This window comes from Mustela putorius, unplaced genomic scaffold, assembly GCF_011764305.1.
Source record: "Mustela putorius furo isolate JIRA1106 unplaced genomic scaffold, ASM1176430v1.1 tig00000743_pilon_pilon_pilon, whole genome shotgun sequence".
Taxonomy (NCBI): Eukaryota; Metazoa; Chordata; class Mammalia; order Carnivora; family Mustelidae; genus Mustela; species Mustela putorius.
The window spans coordinates 6,183,794-6,200,513 of NW_025421464.1; the positions used below are offsets into that span (position 1 = coordinate 6,183,794).

Below are 16,720 nucleotides of genomic sequence, written 5' to 3' on the forward strand. Positions count from 1 at the left end.
AGGACACTGCTTAAAAAAGAGCCCAGAAATCAGCCCTCCCATAAGTAAAATGGCTTATGAAAATGGTGCCAAGAACATTCAAAGGAGAAACAATGGTCTTTTCAACAAATGGTGTTGAGAAAATGGATGCAAAAGAATGAAGCTAGATCCTCCCCTCAGACCATATACAAAATTAACTCAAAATGGTTCAAGGAATTAAACACAAATGCTAAAACTATAAAACTCTTAGGGAGAAAAGATGGGGAAAAGCTTCATGACACTGGAACGGTCGATGATTTTTTGGATATAACACAAAAAGCAAAGACAGTAAAACAAAACACAGAGAAATTGAACTTCATTAAAGTTAGAAACTTCTGTGCATCAAAGGATACTATCAATATGGTGAAAAGGCAATCCCTGGAATGGGAGAAAACATTTGCAAATCATAAATCTGATAAGGGATTCTATCCAGAATATATAAAGGATTAACTACAGCTCAATAGCAACAACAGTAAAATTCAAGCAAAAAATGGGCAAAGGACTTAAATAAATCTTTCTCTAAGGAAGACAGATAGATGGCCAATAATCATATGAAAAGATGCTCAACATCACTAATAATTAGGGAAATGCAAATCAAAACTATGAGATACCACTTTATTCTAATTAGCATGGCTACTATAAAAAATAACAGAAAACAGTGTTGACAAGGATGTGGAGAACTTTGAAACCCATGTATTTGTAGCAGGAATATAAAATGGAGCAGGCACTGTGGAAAATGGTATGGTAGTTTCTCAAAAAATTATATTCAGAATTATTATTCCACTTCTGGGTATAAACCAAAGGAACTGAGAGCAGACACTTGGATATTTGTACACTTATGTTCATAGCAGCATTATTCACAATAAGTAGAAACACTGTAAATGTTCATCTACAGATGAACGAATAAACAAAATGTGGTATACACATACAATGGGATATTATTCAGGCTTAAAAAGGAAGGAAATTCTGAACAATGCTACAACACGGAAGAATCTTGAAGACTTACACTAAGTGGAATAAACCTGTTTAATATAATATTATATTAGGTGCCTGGATGGCTCAGTTGGTTAAGCAACTGCCTTAGGCTCAGGTCATGATCCTGGAGTCCCAGGATCGAGTCCCACATCGGAGTCCCAGCTCCACAGGGAGTCTGCTTCTTCCTCTGACCTTCTCTTCTGTCATGCTCTTTCTCACTCTCTCTCTCAAATAAATAAAAAATTAAAATAAAATATTAAATATTTTTAAAAATATTACATTAATAATTATATTAATAAACTTACCATATTAACATAAATACTATTTGAGTCTACTTGTATGAGGTACCTAGAGTAGTCAAATTCATTGAGACAGAAAGTAGAATGGTGGTTACTAGGAGCTGGTGGTGGGAAGAGGAATGGGGAATTATTTTAAGTGGAGGAGATTTTCAGTGTAGGAAGATGAAAAAGTTCTGGAGCTGGATGATGGTGAAAGCTGCACAACAATGTGAATGTACTTAATGATACTTCACTGTACACTAAAATATGATTAAATATGGTTAAAATGGTAAATTTTATGTATATTTTACCACACAAAAAAAGGAGACTAAAGCTGCTGTTACTCAATCTTTCTTGCACTGATTAAATGAGATCATTTTATTTTTATTTATTTATTTTTTAAAAAGATTTTATTTATTTATTTGACAGACAGAGATCACAATTAGGCAGAGAGGCAGGCAGAGAGAGAGAGAGGAGGAAGCAGGCTCCCCACTGAGCAGAGAGCCCGATGTAGAGCTTGATCCCAGGACCCTGAGATCATGACCTGAGCCAAAGGCAGAGGCTTTAACCCATTAAGCCACCCAGGCGCCCCTTTATTTACTTTTTAAAAAGATTTTATCTATTTATTTGACGGAGAGAGAGCACAAACAAGCAGGGGAGCAGTAGAGGGAGAAAAGCAAGACCCCCACTGAGCAGGAAACCCGAGGTGGGGCTCAATCTTAGGACTCTGGGGTCATGACCTGAGCCGAAGGCAGATATTTAACTGACTTAGCCAGCCAGGCGCCCCTTAAAATATTTTATTTTGAAATAATCGCTATATCCAGTATAGGGCATGAACTTACAACCCTGTGATCAAGCGTCCCAGGTTCCACTGAGCCAACCACACACCCCAAATGAGATATTTTGGATGCCATAAAATCACATACCTTTCTATAAAACAGTGCTAAAGACCCAGTTCTCTTTGGTTTGCTTATTCCAGTTGGATGTGCCTCTTGCACTTTAGTCAGATGGGTCTGTTTCGGAGAAGCACCAATTAATGACTGAGCAGTAAGTGATACAGGACTCTCGACTTTGGACTCCTGAGCTGTGTTCATGGAAATTGGTATCAGTGTGATCTCTCCAGCATCATTTGCGATACCTAAATGTATAAGCAAGAGTTTTCAGTTTTAGAAATAAGCAGCATGTGTTCCAGAAAGGTTGTCAATTATATCTATCAATCTATCTATGTGTATAAACATAGGAATAGGTTAGAAAAGGAGATGAAAGCCACAAAAATAGTAATTCTAGGTTACAGCACTCTTGTTTTCTATTTCTGCTCTGAAACAATATTGTTTTTCTTTTGAACTTTTGAGTTCTCTTTTTTTTTTTTTAAAGATTTTATTTATTTGACAGAGAGAGATCACAAGTAGGCAGAGAGGCAGGCAGAGTGAGCAGGGGGCGGGGTGGGGGGAAACGGGGGTGGGGGGAAGCAGGCTCACCGCTGAGCAGAGAGCCTGATGCAGGGCTCGATCCCAGGACCCTGGGATCATAACCTGAGTCAAAGGCAGAGGCTTTAACCCACTGAGCCACCCAGGCGCCCCAAGGGTTGTATATTTAAAAAATGTTAAAACTCAATAAAGTGTAAGTTCAAAACGAAACAAAAGGTAGCGCACAGAGGATTTTTATGGCAGCAAAACTATTCTGTATAATACTATAATGGTGGCTATGTGTCATTAAACATAGAAACTACAGAATGTATAATAGCGAGAGTAAACCATAATGTAAACTATGGACTTGAGGTGATAAGGATGTGTCAATGTAAGTTCATCATATACCATTCTGGTGCAGGATGGTGATGGTGATGAAAGCTTGTGTGTGTGTGTGTGTGTGTGTGTGTGTGTGTGTGTGTGGCAATGTGTGTATGGGAAATCTCTATACTTCAACTCAATTTTGCTTTGAACCTAAAACTGCTCTAAAATGATGAATTTTAAAAAACAGTATAGGTTCAAAAGAAACTGGATTAAAAAATGCCATGTGATCCAATCCAGCAAGACAAATCTTAATCAACTAATTCAGAAAAAATAGAAAATAAATGCATTAAAATGTTACCGTGCAAAGGGATTGTAACTTTATGTCCCGTTGTTCCTGTGACTATGGCTGTGGCCATAGTTAGAAGACTCTGCCCAGGGGAAATTGATATATTTTCAGTAGTAAGGCTTGAAGAAGGGGCAATTTTCAATTTTGTTCCTTCGGTTATAATCCTGTCCATAAGTATTTCCTTTGGCGGGTCTTCCCCAAAAAGTCTTCTCTTGGCACTCCCTGCAGCAGGAGAACTGTAGCGTTCATGGACAGAAATTGGAGACAATGGTTGCATATCTAATAGAGAGAAAAATAAATTTTAAAACAGTTTGATACATATTCTAAAATAATAAATCAGGTTCATTCATTCAACAAATAGAGACTTTGAGTTACTATGTTAAGCCCTAGGGATTCAGCAGTAAATAACATGGCTTCTGTTTTCATGGAATATAGTCTAGTTAAAGAGGCATGAAAATGCCATTACATGTGAAAATTATGATGGCTTATTTTCTTGGTTTCTTGAACCTCTGCCTACTATTAAAGGAGCAAAACATTAAGGGTATAATAGAAGCTAAAAGGTAGAATGAGGTGACCAGTAAATTAAAGTAGTCCAATTAGCTCCTATCTCCCAGTTTTACCTAGTAAATAACATCTAAGAAGAAGGTGAATCAGTAATTTGGTTCACAGTTTGTCTCCTCCCACACGCCCATACTTAAGCAGTTTAAGGTACTATGGCTTTCTGATTTAGAAGATACACAGTCATCTTTTATGAGTCCTCTAGAAGATAAAGATGAGTAAAGGTGATATGATTCTGTTTAGCTTGCCTTAATCTGAGGGTTGGCAGTAGTATGTTGATCAAAAAGAAAGTTATAGTTTATATCTATTTTCAGTGCTCTTTCCACAGGAGAAGCCTTCCCTTTCTACCAGGTGCAAAGGTTCTCCTAGAACCACAGAACCCTATATCTTTTTCTATAATCCTTACTTTCCCCAACCCATTGTTTCTTTACAGGAATACGATATGCTTTTATTTTTTTGAGAGATAGCAAGAGAGCATGTGCCAGAGAGAGAAAGCCAGTGAGCAAGCATGGGCACATGGGGCGGGGAGGAGCAAAAGGACAGGGAGAGGGAGAAGGAGAATCCCAAGCGGGTTCCATGCCTAGCACAGAACAGAAGCAGGGCTCAATCTCACGACCCAGAGATCATGACCAGAGCCAAAATTCAAGAGTCAGACACTTAACCAACTGAGCCAGCCAGGTGCCTCTTTATTTTTTATTTTATTTTATTTTATTTTATTTTTAAAGATTTTATTTATTTATTTGACAGACAGAGATCACAGGTAGGCAGAGAGGCAGGCAGAGAGAGAGAGGAGGAAGCAGGCTCCCTGCCGAGGAGAAAGCCCAACACTCTGCCCTTTTCCTCCTCCCCCAGCTCAGGCTTGCTCTCTAATAAATAAATAAAATGATTTTTTAAAAAAGATTTTTGTTTATTTATTTGATGGAGAGATCACAAGTAGGCAGAGAGGGAGGGAGAGAGAAAGGGGGAAGCAGCCTCCCTGCTGAGCAGAGAGCCCAACTTGGGGCTTGATCCCAAGACCCTGAGATCATGACCTGAGCCAAAAGCAGAGGTTTAACTCAATGAGCCTGCCAGGAGCCCCACTAAATAAAATCTTAAAAGAAAAGAAAAGAAAAGCTGTATGTTGGGGTACCTGGGTGGCTCAGTTGAGGATCCTACTCTTGATTTGGTTCAGGTCATGAGCTCAAGCCCTGTGTTGGGCTTCAGGCTCAGTGTGGTATCTGTTTGAGATTCTTTCTCTCTCTCTCTCTCTCTCTCTCTCTGTCCCTCCCCCTTACACAAATAAAATCCCAGAAAAAGAAAAGTTATGTGTTTATTAAAAGGCTAAAATATTCTTTCCACAATTAACATGGCAATTTAAAATATAGAAAACAGGGCTGTGAGATAGAGCCCCAGATCCTGCTCTGTGCTGCCTGAGGTTCTCTCTCTCCCTCTTCCCCTGCCCCTCCAATGCCCTCCCCACTCTCTCTCTTTCTTTAAAAAAAAAAAAAAAAGAGTAAAAATCTTATTACTTTGGTATAAGAAACTATACAATGGGCCACAAAAGGGTATTGGCAGAAGTCCCTTCTTATTTTTTCATTAAAAAAATTATTTTTTAAAGTTTTCATTTATTTATTCATTTATATTATTCATTTATTTATTAGAGAGAGAGTGAGGGTATGAATGGCTGGAGGAGCAGAGGGAGAGGGACAAGCAGATTCTATGCTGAGCGTGGAGCCTGATGTGGGGCTTTATCTCAGGACCCCAAGATCATGACTTGAGCTGAAACCAAGACTCAGATGTTCAACTGACTGAGCCACCCAGGTGCCCCTTAAATTTTTTTTTTTTTGAAGATTTAATTTACTTATATGAGAGAGAGAGAGCAAGAGCACCCAAGCAGGGGGAGCAGCAGGCAGAGGGAGAGGGAGAAGGAGAAGCAGGCTCCCTACTGAGTAAGGAGCCCAATGCGGGGCTTGATCCCAGGACTCTGGGATCGTGACCTGACTGATTTAATTCTTTTTATAAGCTCCCTTTTAAATCCTGATGAAGAAAAAAAATCCTGATGAAGAAATTAGATTTCATAATAATATATGAGCAAGACTTGATATCTTCTCGGAGAAAATTATCTTTGTTATTTTGTTCAGTTTTCCCCATGTAGAACCTACCCCTTCGAAGACTCCCACTGTCAATCCGAACTTCTTTGACTCTTGGATGTATTAGAGGAGACATAGGCATCATGGGAAGATGTCCCTGTACATTTCCCCCATTTCCTGTTTCAAAGTTATTTGGGAATATAACCTGTGAAAAACAAAAACCTTCTGCTTTACATATTGATATACCCACTAATGAAAACCACGAAAAATGAGAAAAAAGTCTTTTTAACTACTTTAAATGTTTTATTTCTTCTCTTTCTTGTTCACAAAATAGAACAACTTGCATTAAGTGCTCAATAGTTAATGCTGTTAAATATATTTCAATCTTATAATTGATCTACTGAAGTTTACTGACTACTTCTAGAAGCAAACTGATTAGGTAGGTACTATTTCCACTTAAGGATAAGAAAATAGAGGCTTGGGCGCCTGGGTGGCTCAGTTGGTTAAGTGACTGCCTTCAGCTCAGATCATGATCCCAGAGTCCCAGAATCACATTTGGCATCAGACTCCTGCTCAGCGGGGAGTCTGTGTCTCCCTCCGCAACCCCCATGCTCATGCTCTTTTTCTCTCTCTCTCTCTCTGTCACTCTCTCTCAAATAAATAAAATCTTAAGAAAAAAAAAACAAAAAATGAACAGGCTCAAAATAGGAAATTTGCCCAAGGACGCACTACTATTAAATAATAGAGTAAGGGCTTCAACCCAAATCCTCTTTCTTCAAGTTCAGAGAGATTTTTTTTTTCACTTTCCCAAGGGATTCTACAATGAAGATATTGATGAATACTGAAGATTGCCCAGTTAATCCCAATTTGCTACAAAAGTCCAAAGATGCACGGGAGAGAGATTTCAAGAAATCATCTTCTTGGGGTGCTTGGGTGGCTCAGTCGTTAAGCCTCTGCCTTTGGCTTGGGTCATGATCCCAGTATCCTGGGATCAAGCCCCATGTGGGGTCCCCTGCTCAGTGGGAGGCCTGTTTTCTCCCTCTCCCATTCCCTCTGCTTGTGTTCCTTCTCTTGCTGTGTCTCTGTCAAATAAATAAATAAAATCTTAAAAAATAAAAATCATCTCCTTTTTAATTCTTTCTGCTCTTGGATAGTCCTTCCAGTAGTTTGGAATTAGAGAAAAATTCTCAGGTTTCATGCAGTATAAGAAGACACAGAAAAGCAAATAAGGATGAAAAGACAGTTACCAAAGAGCAACACAGGGGCGCCTGGGTGGCTCAGTGGGTTAAACAGGTCACAATCTCAGGGTCCTGAGATCGAGCCCTGCGTCGGGTTCTCTGCTCAGTAGGGAGCCTGCTTCTCTCTCTCTCTCTCTCTCTCTGCCCACCTCTCTGCCTACTTGTGATCTCTGTCAAAAAAAAAAAAAAAAAAAGCAACGGAGAGGTAAAGGGGAAAAACTCAATTTCTCACCTAACATTAAACTGAAATGTATCACTTGTATTCGTGACTTCTGATTTTTTTCAATTTTAACTACTACTAACCAAAAAAAATTGTTTTTTTTAAGATTTTATTTATTTGACAGAGAGATCACAAGTGGGCAGAGAGGCAAGCAGAGAGAGAGAGAGAGGAGGAAGCAGGCTCCCTGCGGAGCAGAGAGCCCGATATGGGACTTGATCCCAGGACCCTGAGATCACGACTTGAGCTGAAGGCAGAGACTTAACCCACTGAGCCACCCAGGTGCCCCCCAAAATGTTTTTTAGACAGAAATTCCAAAAGCTAAAAATGATAAGATTAATGGGCTTCTTGGAGAAGATTTCAAAAGTACCAACAATAAAAGAAAAAATATAGGACATCATCAAAATTAAAAGTTGTAGTTGTATTTACAATACATAAAGGACTCCTCTATAATTCAGTAATAAAAATAACCCAATTAAAAAATAGGCAATGGGGGGCACCTGGGTGGCTCAGTGGGTTAAAGCCTCTGCCTTCGGCTCAGATCATGATCCCAGGGTCCTGGGATCGAGCCCTGCATCGGGTTCTCTGCTCCGCAGTGAACCTGCTTCCTCCTCTCTCTCTGCCTGCCTCTCTGCCTACTTGTGAGCTCTCTCTCTGTCAAATAAATAAATAAAATCTTAAAAAAAAAAAAAAGGCAATGGATTTGGATAGATATTACTCCAAAGAAAAGACACTGAGCATCATTAGCCATCAGGGAAATGTAAATAGAAATCACAATGAGCTATTACTTCATGCCTACTAATGGCTAGAATAACAAAGATAAGGGGGGAAAACTAGGGGGAAAAATAAAGGTAAGTGTTAGAGAAAATATGAAGAAATTGGAATCTTCATACACTGATGGTGGAAATGTTAAATGGTGCAGCCACTTTGAGAAGAGTCTGACAGTTCCCCCAAACTGGAGTTAAACAGTTATTACATGACCCAGTAATTCCATTCTTAGATATATACCCCCCACAAATAAGAACCTATGTCCATACAAAACTTGTGCATGTATGTTCACAGCAGCATTATTCACAGAAGCCAAAGGCTGAAACAACCCAAATGTCTATTGGTTAATAAACGGAGGAATGAAATGATATATCCATGCAATGGAATATTAAGCCACAAAAAGAAATGAAGTGCTAATATATCCTATAACATGGATGAATCTTGAAAACATTATGCTAAGTGAAAGAAGCCAGTCACAAAGGACACATATTATATGATTCCACATATATGAAATGTCCAGAATAGATAAATCAATAAAGATGGAAAGTAGATCACTGGTTGCTTAGGACTAGGGAGAGGAAGGGGGATAAGAAAGTGACAGCTAATAGGTACAGTTACTTGTTGAGGTGATGGCTGCACCTATACATGCATGTACTAAACACTAAATTGTATGTTTTTAAAATTATTTATTTTTTGGGAGAGAGGCTGCATGCAAATGGGTGGAGAGAGAAAGAATCTCCAGCAGACTCCCCACTGAGCAGGACACTGAGATCATGATGTGGGCTGAAATCAAGAGCTAGACACTTAACTGACTGAGCTACCCAAGCACACCTTGTTTGGGTTTTTTTGTTTTGTTTTGAAGTAATGTCCACACCCAACATGGGGCCCAAACTCACTACCCCAAGAACAAGAGCTTCATGCTCTACCGACTATGCCAGGCAGAGGCCCCTAAATTGTATACTTTAAATGGATGAATTGTATGGTATGTGATTTATATCTCAATACGGCTGTTATTTTATTTATTTATTTTTTTTTACAGCTGTTATTTTTTAAATGATTATCACCCTTGCCCTGACTCTGATTATCACTCTTGCCCTGACTCACTTCTTCACAGGTAGGAACCTTGTTTGCTGAAGCCTGGAGAGCCTCCCACAGTGCAGAGTCATGACTCCATGCTAAACTCTCTAATATCTGTTCTTCTATGCTGTTCAGGTGTTTCACCATATCCCTGGAGAGTCCCTCCTCTGAGCGGATCACCACCTCAATAACCTGGTAAAGAGAAAATTGAAAAGGTAATATAGTCTCAGTCATTAGTATACTGGGCTTGCATGTATGACTAGCTTTGGTCTTATGATGACACAGAACCAATGATACCATTGAACCATGATTCAATGGCTTATTAATGTCTTTTAATTTACAAAGGAGTTCTGAAGTTCTTCAAAATACTTTCACATACATTTCTGCTTCTTATGCTTTTTGTGTACATGGAAAAATAAGGCAATTATCGGTAGAAACTGGTCAACAGCTCAGTAGTGGTAGAACTCAGGTCTTGGGTTCCACTTCCTATGCTATTTTGAATTTACTGCTCATTCTCAGACTATTTTTCCCAATAGCTCAAAGAACAGAATGAATAACGTATTAAAAATAACATATATAACATATTTATATTATATATTACATATTTATATATAACATGTAACTTAAATAAAATATTTAAAATAACATATTAAAATGCTTATATAATTCCATTTTAATAAGAGTAAATCCTAGAACAAACTCTGTAAGTATATACACAAAAGCGTTAAGTGAGGGGTGCCTGCGTGGCTCAGTCATTAAGTGTCTGCCTTCGGCTCAGGTCATGATCCCAGGACCTGGGATTGAGCCCCGCATCAGGCTCCCTGCTCAGTGGAGAGCCTGCTTCTCCCTCTCCTACACCCTCTGCTTGTATTTCCCTTCTCGCTGTGTCTCTATCAAATGATACTTAAAAAAAAAAAGTATTAAGTGATTATTATTTATAATTAGGATTATAATGTATGGTTTTAATATTTATGTTTATATATCTTCTTGTTTTTCTTCAAGGAGAATGTATTATTTATGTGGTTAAAAAGCAAAGGCATTTAACTTTTTTTTTTTTAAGAATTTATTTATTTGACAGAGAGATCACAAGTAGGCAAACGGGCAGGCACAGAGAGAGAGAGGAAGAGACAGGCTCCCTGCAGAGCAAAGAGCCTGATGCGGGAACTCGATCCCAGGATATGAAATCATGACCTGAGCCAAAGCCAGAGGCCCAATCCACTGAGCCACCCAGGCGCTAGGCATTTAACTTTTTGAATGAATAAAGTATGTTACAGGGGCGCCTGGGTGGCTCAGTTGCTTAAGCGTTGCCTTCTGCTCAGGTCATGATCCCAGGGTTCTGGGATCAAGCACCGCACTGGGCTCCCTGCTCAATGGAGAGCCTGCTTCTCCCTCTCCCTCTGCCTGCTGCTCTTCCTACTTGTGCTCTCTCTCTATCGCTCTGTCAAATAAATAAATAAATCTTAAAAAAAAAAAATGCATGTTACAAATAAAAATGAGTTGCTATCAGATAAGGTCAAAAACAACATTGTCCTAAATAAAATTACCTTAAAAGAAAAATGTGAAAAGAAAAGAAAAATGTGAAAATACGCATCAACATTGAAGCAAATATATAGAAGCAATTTTCCTTAAGTCACTAAAAAAATATTTAAACCCCACTCAGTCAGCAATTCAAATGGGTAAGCTTTCCAATGATCTGCATTTTCCATAACTTTAGGCATATCTTAGGTATAAAAATTTAACCCTTGAAACTAACCTTCCTATCAATACTTTGAAAGTAGCACAGATGACAAAATATTAACTAAATCATACCAATAAGAATAATAGTGGCACCAGTCTTAAATTAGGACACTAGGTAACATTAAGTGTTACTGTAGCTCTCATCTCACCTTATAAAAATAAAATGGTCGTAAATTGAGAACTTCAATAATCCAGGGGAAAGTACGAGGTGAGCTATAGGCAAAGAGCACAATTTCCAAACAACAGGCCATCAAGGAACGATGAAATATATCCTGCTCTAAAAGAACCTTGGAGAACAGAAAAAACAGTTTAGTATTTCTCAGCAATTTCAGCCTTTGCCATTCTATAAAGATGACTATAGAAACAAGATAAAATAATCTCTGTACATTATATTATACCAGATTATCAAAGATAAAAACATGAGTTCTCAAACTGATAGAGTTTTCTTAAAAAATATAATCTTGCTCAATGGTAGATCTTATATTTAAATGAGGCATACACAACAATCTGCTTTGAAGTAATAAAACAGTCAATATTCCCATCAAGTGGAAGCATCAGGATTAGTTCAATTTTTTTTCCCCTTTGGTTCCATTTGTTTAAATACCAGTTTTAGGACAACTGTTTCATCAACATAAAAAAATTTTTTTTTAATGATTTTATTTATTTACTTGACAGACAAGAGATCACAAGTAGGCAGAGAGGCAGGCAGAGAGAGAGGAGGAAGCAGGCTCCCTGCGGAGCAGAGAGCCCGACTCGGGGCTTGATCCCTGGACCTTGGGATCATGACTTGAGCCGAAGGCAGAGCTTTTAACCCACTGAGCCACCCAGGCACACCAACATAAAAATTTGTAAATCAAAACAATAAAATCAAAGGTATAATGTCACAGCTAAGACTTTTTAAAAGTTCAGAGAAGTATTTTATTAAGAAGATAAAAGTCCTGGGGCACCTGGGGATAAAGCCTCTGCCTTTAGCTCAGGTCATGATCCCAGGGTCCTGGGATGGAGCCCTGCATCAGGCTCTCTGCTCAGCAGGGAGCCTGCTTCCTCCTCTCCCTGCCTGCCTCTCTGCCTACTTGTGATCTTTGTCTGTCAAATAAATAAATAAATAAATCTTAAAATAAAATAAAATAAAAGTCCTGCTTACCACTGAGTTTAAGATTTAACATAAGCTGGGGCCTTGGTGGCTCAGTAGGTTAAGTATCCTACTCTCAGCTTCAGCTCAGGTCATGATCTCAGAGTCCTGAGATCAAGTCCTAAGTTGGGCTCCACGCTCAGTGGGGGTGTGCTTGAAATTCTCTCTCTCCCACTGCCCTTCCTCCTTCAAACCGCAGCCCCTCCCCCGACTTCCCACACATGGGCACACTCTAAATGTAAATAAATAAATCCTTAAAAAAGGAGGGGAAAGATTTAACATAAATTTTTATTTAAAAAAGTGTCTGTCACCATCCTTCCTCAAGTATCATGCCAAATCAGCAAAGAGAATAAGAAACAGAAACTACCTTGGATAAAACTAGAAGTCAGCTGTAACTACAAACTAGAGTACATGACAAATTACCTAGTAGAAAGTAGGATGGTCAAACAAGGGCCTCAAGAGAGACACTTAGAATTAATGAATTTGTTCCATACAACCTAGGTAAAACACAGCAATTGAGGGTATAGATAGAATGGAAAGTAGAGATTAGGCAGGGGCTAATGTGAATGGATGATTTGAAAGTTTGTTGTAGTTAGAACTCAAGTCCCCACTCAAGCCCCATTCTGAATTAGGGAGACGTGGAGCTTGAGAACACCAGGCATAGAAGAGACTGGTTTTATGTGAAAGTCTGCATACTGCATTGTGAGACCAAGCTTCCCTTCTTTGCTCTACTCCACAATACGAATGTTCATGTAAGAGATGAGCAGATACTTCTCTACCGAAACAGAAATATTTCAGAACATTAAGAACACCAACAGTGGGGCGCCTGGGTGGCTCAGTGGGTTAAACCACTGCCTTCGGCTCAGGTCATGATCTCAGAGTCCTGGGATCGAGTCCCGCATCGGGCTCTCTGCTCAGCAGGGAGCCTGCTTCCCTCTCTCTCTCTACCTGCCTCTCCATCTACTTGTGATTTCTCTCTGTCAAAAAAAAAAAAAAAAAAATCTTAAAAAAAAAAAAAAGAATACCAACAGTTGGGTGTCTGGGTGGCTTAGTCAATTAAGTGTCTGTCTTCAGCTCAGGTCATGATCCCGGTGTCCTGGGATAGAGCCCCATATAGGGCTTCCCTGCACAGCAGGGAGTCTGCTTCTCCCTATGCCCCTCACCCTGCTTGTGCTCGCTCTCACTATAATAAATAAATAATATCTTAAAAAAGACACCAAGAGTTGAAGATCCCTAATACTACATGGTCACATGAGACTGCTGGACTTACATTCTCATTCTTACATACAAAGCTTTGAAGCAAACTGCTCAGTGACCATAAGGGTTTATTAACGTTTCATTTTTATTCAAATACATGTGGATATCCAAGAATAAGCCAACATATGAGGAAATCCTCCAATTGAAAGACAAAGATTAAAACAGGAAAAGAGGGGCGCCTGGGTGGCTCAGTGGGTTAAAGCCTCTGCCTTCGGCTCAGGTCATGATCCCGGGGTCCTGGGATCCAGCCCCGCATCGGGCTCTCTGCTCAGCAGGGAGCCTGCTTCCTCCTCTCTCTCTGCCTGTCTCTCTGCCTCCTTGTGATCTCTGTCAAATAAATAAATAAAACCTTTAAAAAACAAAAACAAAAACAGAAAAAGAGCACCTGGCTGGCTGAGTTGGTGGAGCATGCAACTCTTGATTCTGGGGTTGTAAGTGAGTTCCATGGTAGGTGTAGAGATTACTTAAAAATAAAATCCCAGGGGCGCGTGGGTGGCTCAGTGGGTTAAAGCCTCTGCCTTCAGCTCAGGTCCTAATCCCTGGGTCCTGGAATAGAGCCCCACATCGAGCCCCGAATCTGGCTCTCTGCTCAGCAAGGGGCCTGCTTCCCTTCCTCTCTCTCTGCCTCCTTGTGATCTATCTCTGTCAAATAAATAAATAAAATCTTTACAAAAATTTTAAAAATAATACGTATTACGTATTAAAAATAATACGTAATACGTATGTTTTCAAAGTTCAGAAGTTATAAAATATTCCCAGCCAGGGGCACCTGGGTGGCTCAGTGGGTTTAGCCTCTGCCTTCAGGTCAGGTCATGATCTCAGGTTCCTGGGATCGAGTCCCACATTGGGCTCTCTGCTCAGAAGGGAGCCTGCTTCCTCCTCTCTTTCTCTGCTTGCCTCTCTGCCTACTTGTGATCTCTCTCTGTCAAATAAATAAAATCTTTAAAAAAATATATATTCCCAGCCATCCATTTCACCTCCCTGAAGGTATCATGCTACTGGTTTCTTAGATCTCCAAGGTAAAATTATGCATTTATGAGAAAATATGTGTATTCTCTTCCCTTTTCTCACAAATTATAGTATTCTATATCCCTTGCATTTTTCTACACTTTACACATTAATATCTTTGAGATTTTTCTATAAGAGTTTTCTCATTCTTTATTCCTGCCCAGGATTTCATTTTACTTGTTATAATAATGGACACTTAGATAATTTCCAATCTTTGGCATAAAAAGTGCTACAGTAACTACAGATATGTGTATTTCACACAAGGTCAAATGTGTCTTCAGAAGAAAATTCTAAAAGTGCAATTGCCAGGTTGAAGGATATGTCACTTGTCATTTCATATTAAAATACTGCCAAATGACTTTTATGGAGGTAATAACAGTTTTACCCCCCAGAGATGTAAGGGCATGCTTTTCTCCCTACCACCTTGCCAGCACAATGTGACATTAACTCTACAAATATTTATTGGATTCAGGCAGTGTTCTAGGTGATTACAACACATCAGTGAATGAAATAAACCAAAATCCCTTCTCTAGTGGGGTTTATATTTCTAGCAGGGGACAAAAATAATGTTATGTATAATAATACATAGTATAAATAAACATAAAATCATATAGTATGTTAGAAGCTGGAATATGTTCTGGAAAGAATGATCAGGGTCTAAGGAATCAGGAGTGTAGTGCTTCTGGGTTTCATGGGGTGATATTTGAGCAGACTTGAAGGAAGTAAGGAAGTTAACTCTGCAGACCTGGGGAAAGATTATTATTGGCAACGGAAATAGGCATTTCAAAAGTCATAATGCATAGGGTCGCCTAGGGTATTCCAGGAAGCATCAGAAGGCCAGGATGACTAGGGGAGGATGAAAAAGCAAATAAAGGCAGAAGGAAAAGAAGTTAAATCAAGGACCAGACCCAAATTCCCAGTGACTGGTAGGCCATGACAAAGAGTTTGGCTTCATTCTGAAATGAGGAGTCACTGAAGCATTTTCAAACTTTAGGATTTTTGACAACTGAAGAGGTTAAAAAATGTTTTTTTCAGTGGTTAAGTTTGCCTTTTTAGAAAGGTTGAGCACCTTTTCCTGTCTTCAATGCTATGTTATTTCCTTTTCTAAGTATGCAAATCCTTTCCTCATTTTGAGGATGTTTGTTAGCCTTTTTCATGTTGATTCATAGAAACTTATATACTGAAGAAATTAGCCTTTGGTTTGTTACTTTAGTCACAAATTCAGTTAACATCTAACATGCTCTAACTACATGGATTTTTGCTTTTGCCTGTTGCATTTCAAACTTTAGGGCCATAGCAATGACATTGTGATTGTATATGGAAATTAACTCATGTTTCTCTATTCCTTCATCTTATTTTTCAAAATCAAATATATGGAGAAAAATCATTTCTGAAATAACAAAATGCCTAGAAGTTCTTAGGTGCATTTTTAAAATTAACAGCTAATCAATAAAAACAGGTACTAAAAAATATCTTAAGTATCATAGCATACATACATGACAGTCTGTTTCCTTTATTTTATAGCATACATTTATTTATTAGGTTATTCTTTGGAATAAGTACAACGTTTAAAACATATCAAAGATACAGAGTAAAAAGTAAATTTCCTTGTTCCTAGCTCACCACTATTGAATTCCTCTTTGCTTAAGTAACTACCGTTTCCAGTTTTTTTTTTTAAGATTTTATTCATTTATTTGACAGAGAGAGATCACAAGTAGATGGAGAGGCAGGCGGGGGAGGGGGGCAGGCTCCCTGCTGAGCAGAGAGCCCAATGCGGGACGCAATCCCAGGACCCTGAGACCATGACCTGAGCCCAAGGCAGTGGCTTTAACCCACTCAGCCACCCAGGCGCCCCGTTTCCAGTTTTTTATGTATATTTCCAGATATCTTATTTGGATGCATGTGTAAAATAATCTTTAGTCTGCTTGCTCTAAATGGACCCATTCGTAATCTTAAATTCATTCATTTAAGAATCAGCTATACTGGGGCATCTGGGTAGCTCAGTGGGTTAAGCCTCTGCCTTCGGCTCAGGTCATGATCTCAGGGTCCTGGGATCGAGCCCCGCATCAGGCTCTCTGCTCAGCAAGGAGCCAGCTTCCCCTCCTCTCTCTCTCTGCCTGCCTCTCTGCCTACTTGTGATCTCTCTCTCTCTGTCAAATAAATAAAATCTTAAAAAAAAAAAAAAATCAGGTATACTGGGGCACCTGGGTGGCTTACTCAGTTAAGTGTCTGCATTTGACTCAGGTAATGGTTTCTGAGTCCCAAGGATCCAGCCCCACAGTGGGTTCCCCACTCATCGGGGAGTCTGCTTT

The 16,720-nt window shown here is 39.2% G+C and overlaps 1 protein-coding gene across 3 annotated transcripts in view; it reads right to left on the reverse strand.

Annotated features, from left to right (window-relative positions):
- Positions 1-16,720, reverse strand: part of RBL1 (RB transcriptional corepressor like 1) — a 76,544-nt gene that overhangs the window by 25,110 nt on the left and 34,714 nt on the right. For all 3 annotated transcript variants that reach the window (XM_045084180.1, XM_045084179.1, XM_045084181.1), the window contains 5 exons: positions 11,161-11,298; positions 9,302-9,466; positions 6,047-6,179; positions 3,360-3,626; positions 2,198-2,409 (listed from right to left, as the gene is read on the reverse strand). In XM_045084180.1, coding sequence (XP_044940115.1) covers positions 2,198-2,409; positions 3,360-3,626; positions 6,047-6,179; positions 9,302-9,466; positions 11,161-11,298 — 915 coding nt within the window. The remainder of the gene's footprint in view (positions 1-2,197; positions 2,410-3,359; positions 3,627-6,046; positions 6,180-9,301; positions 9,467-11,160; positions 11,299-16,720) is intronic.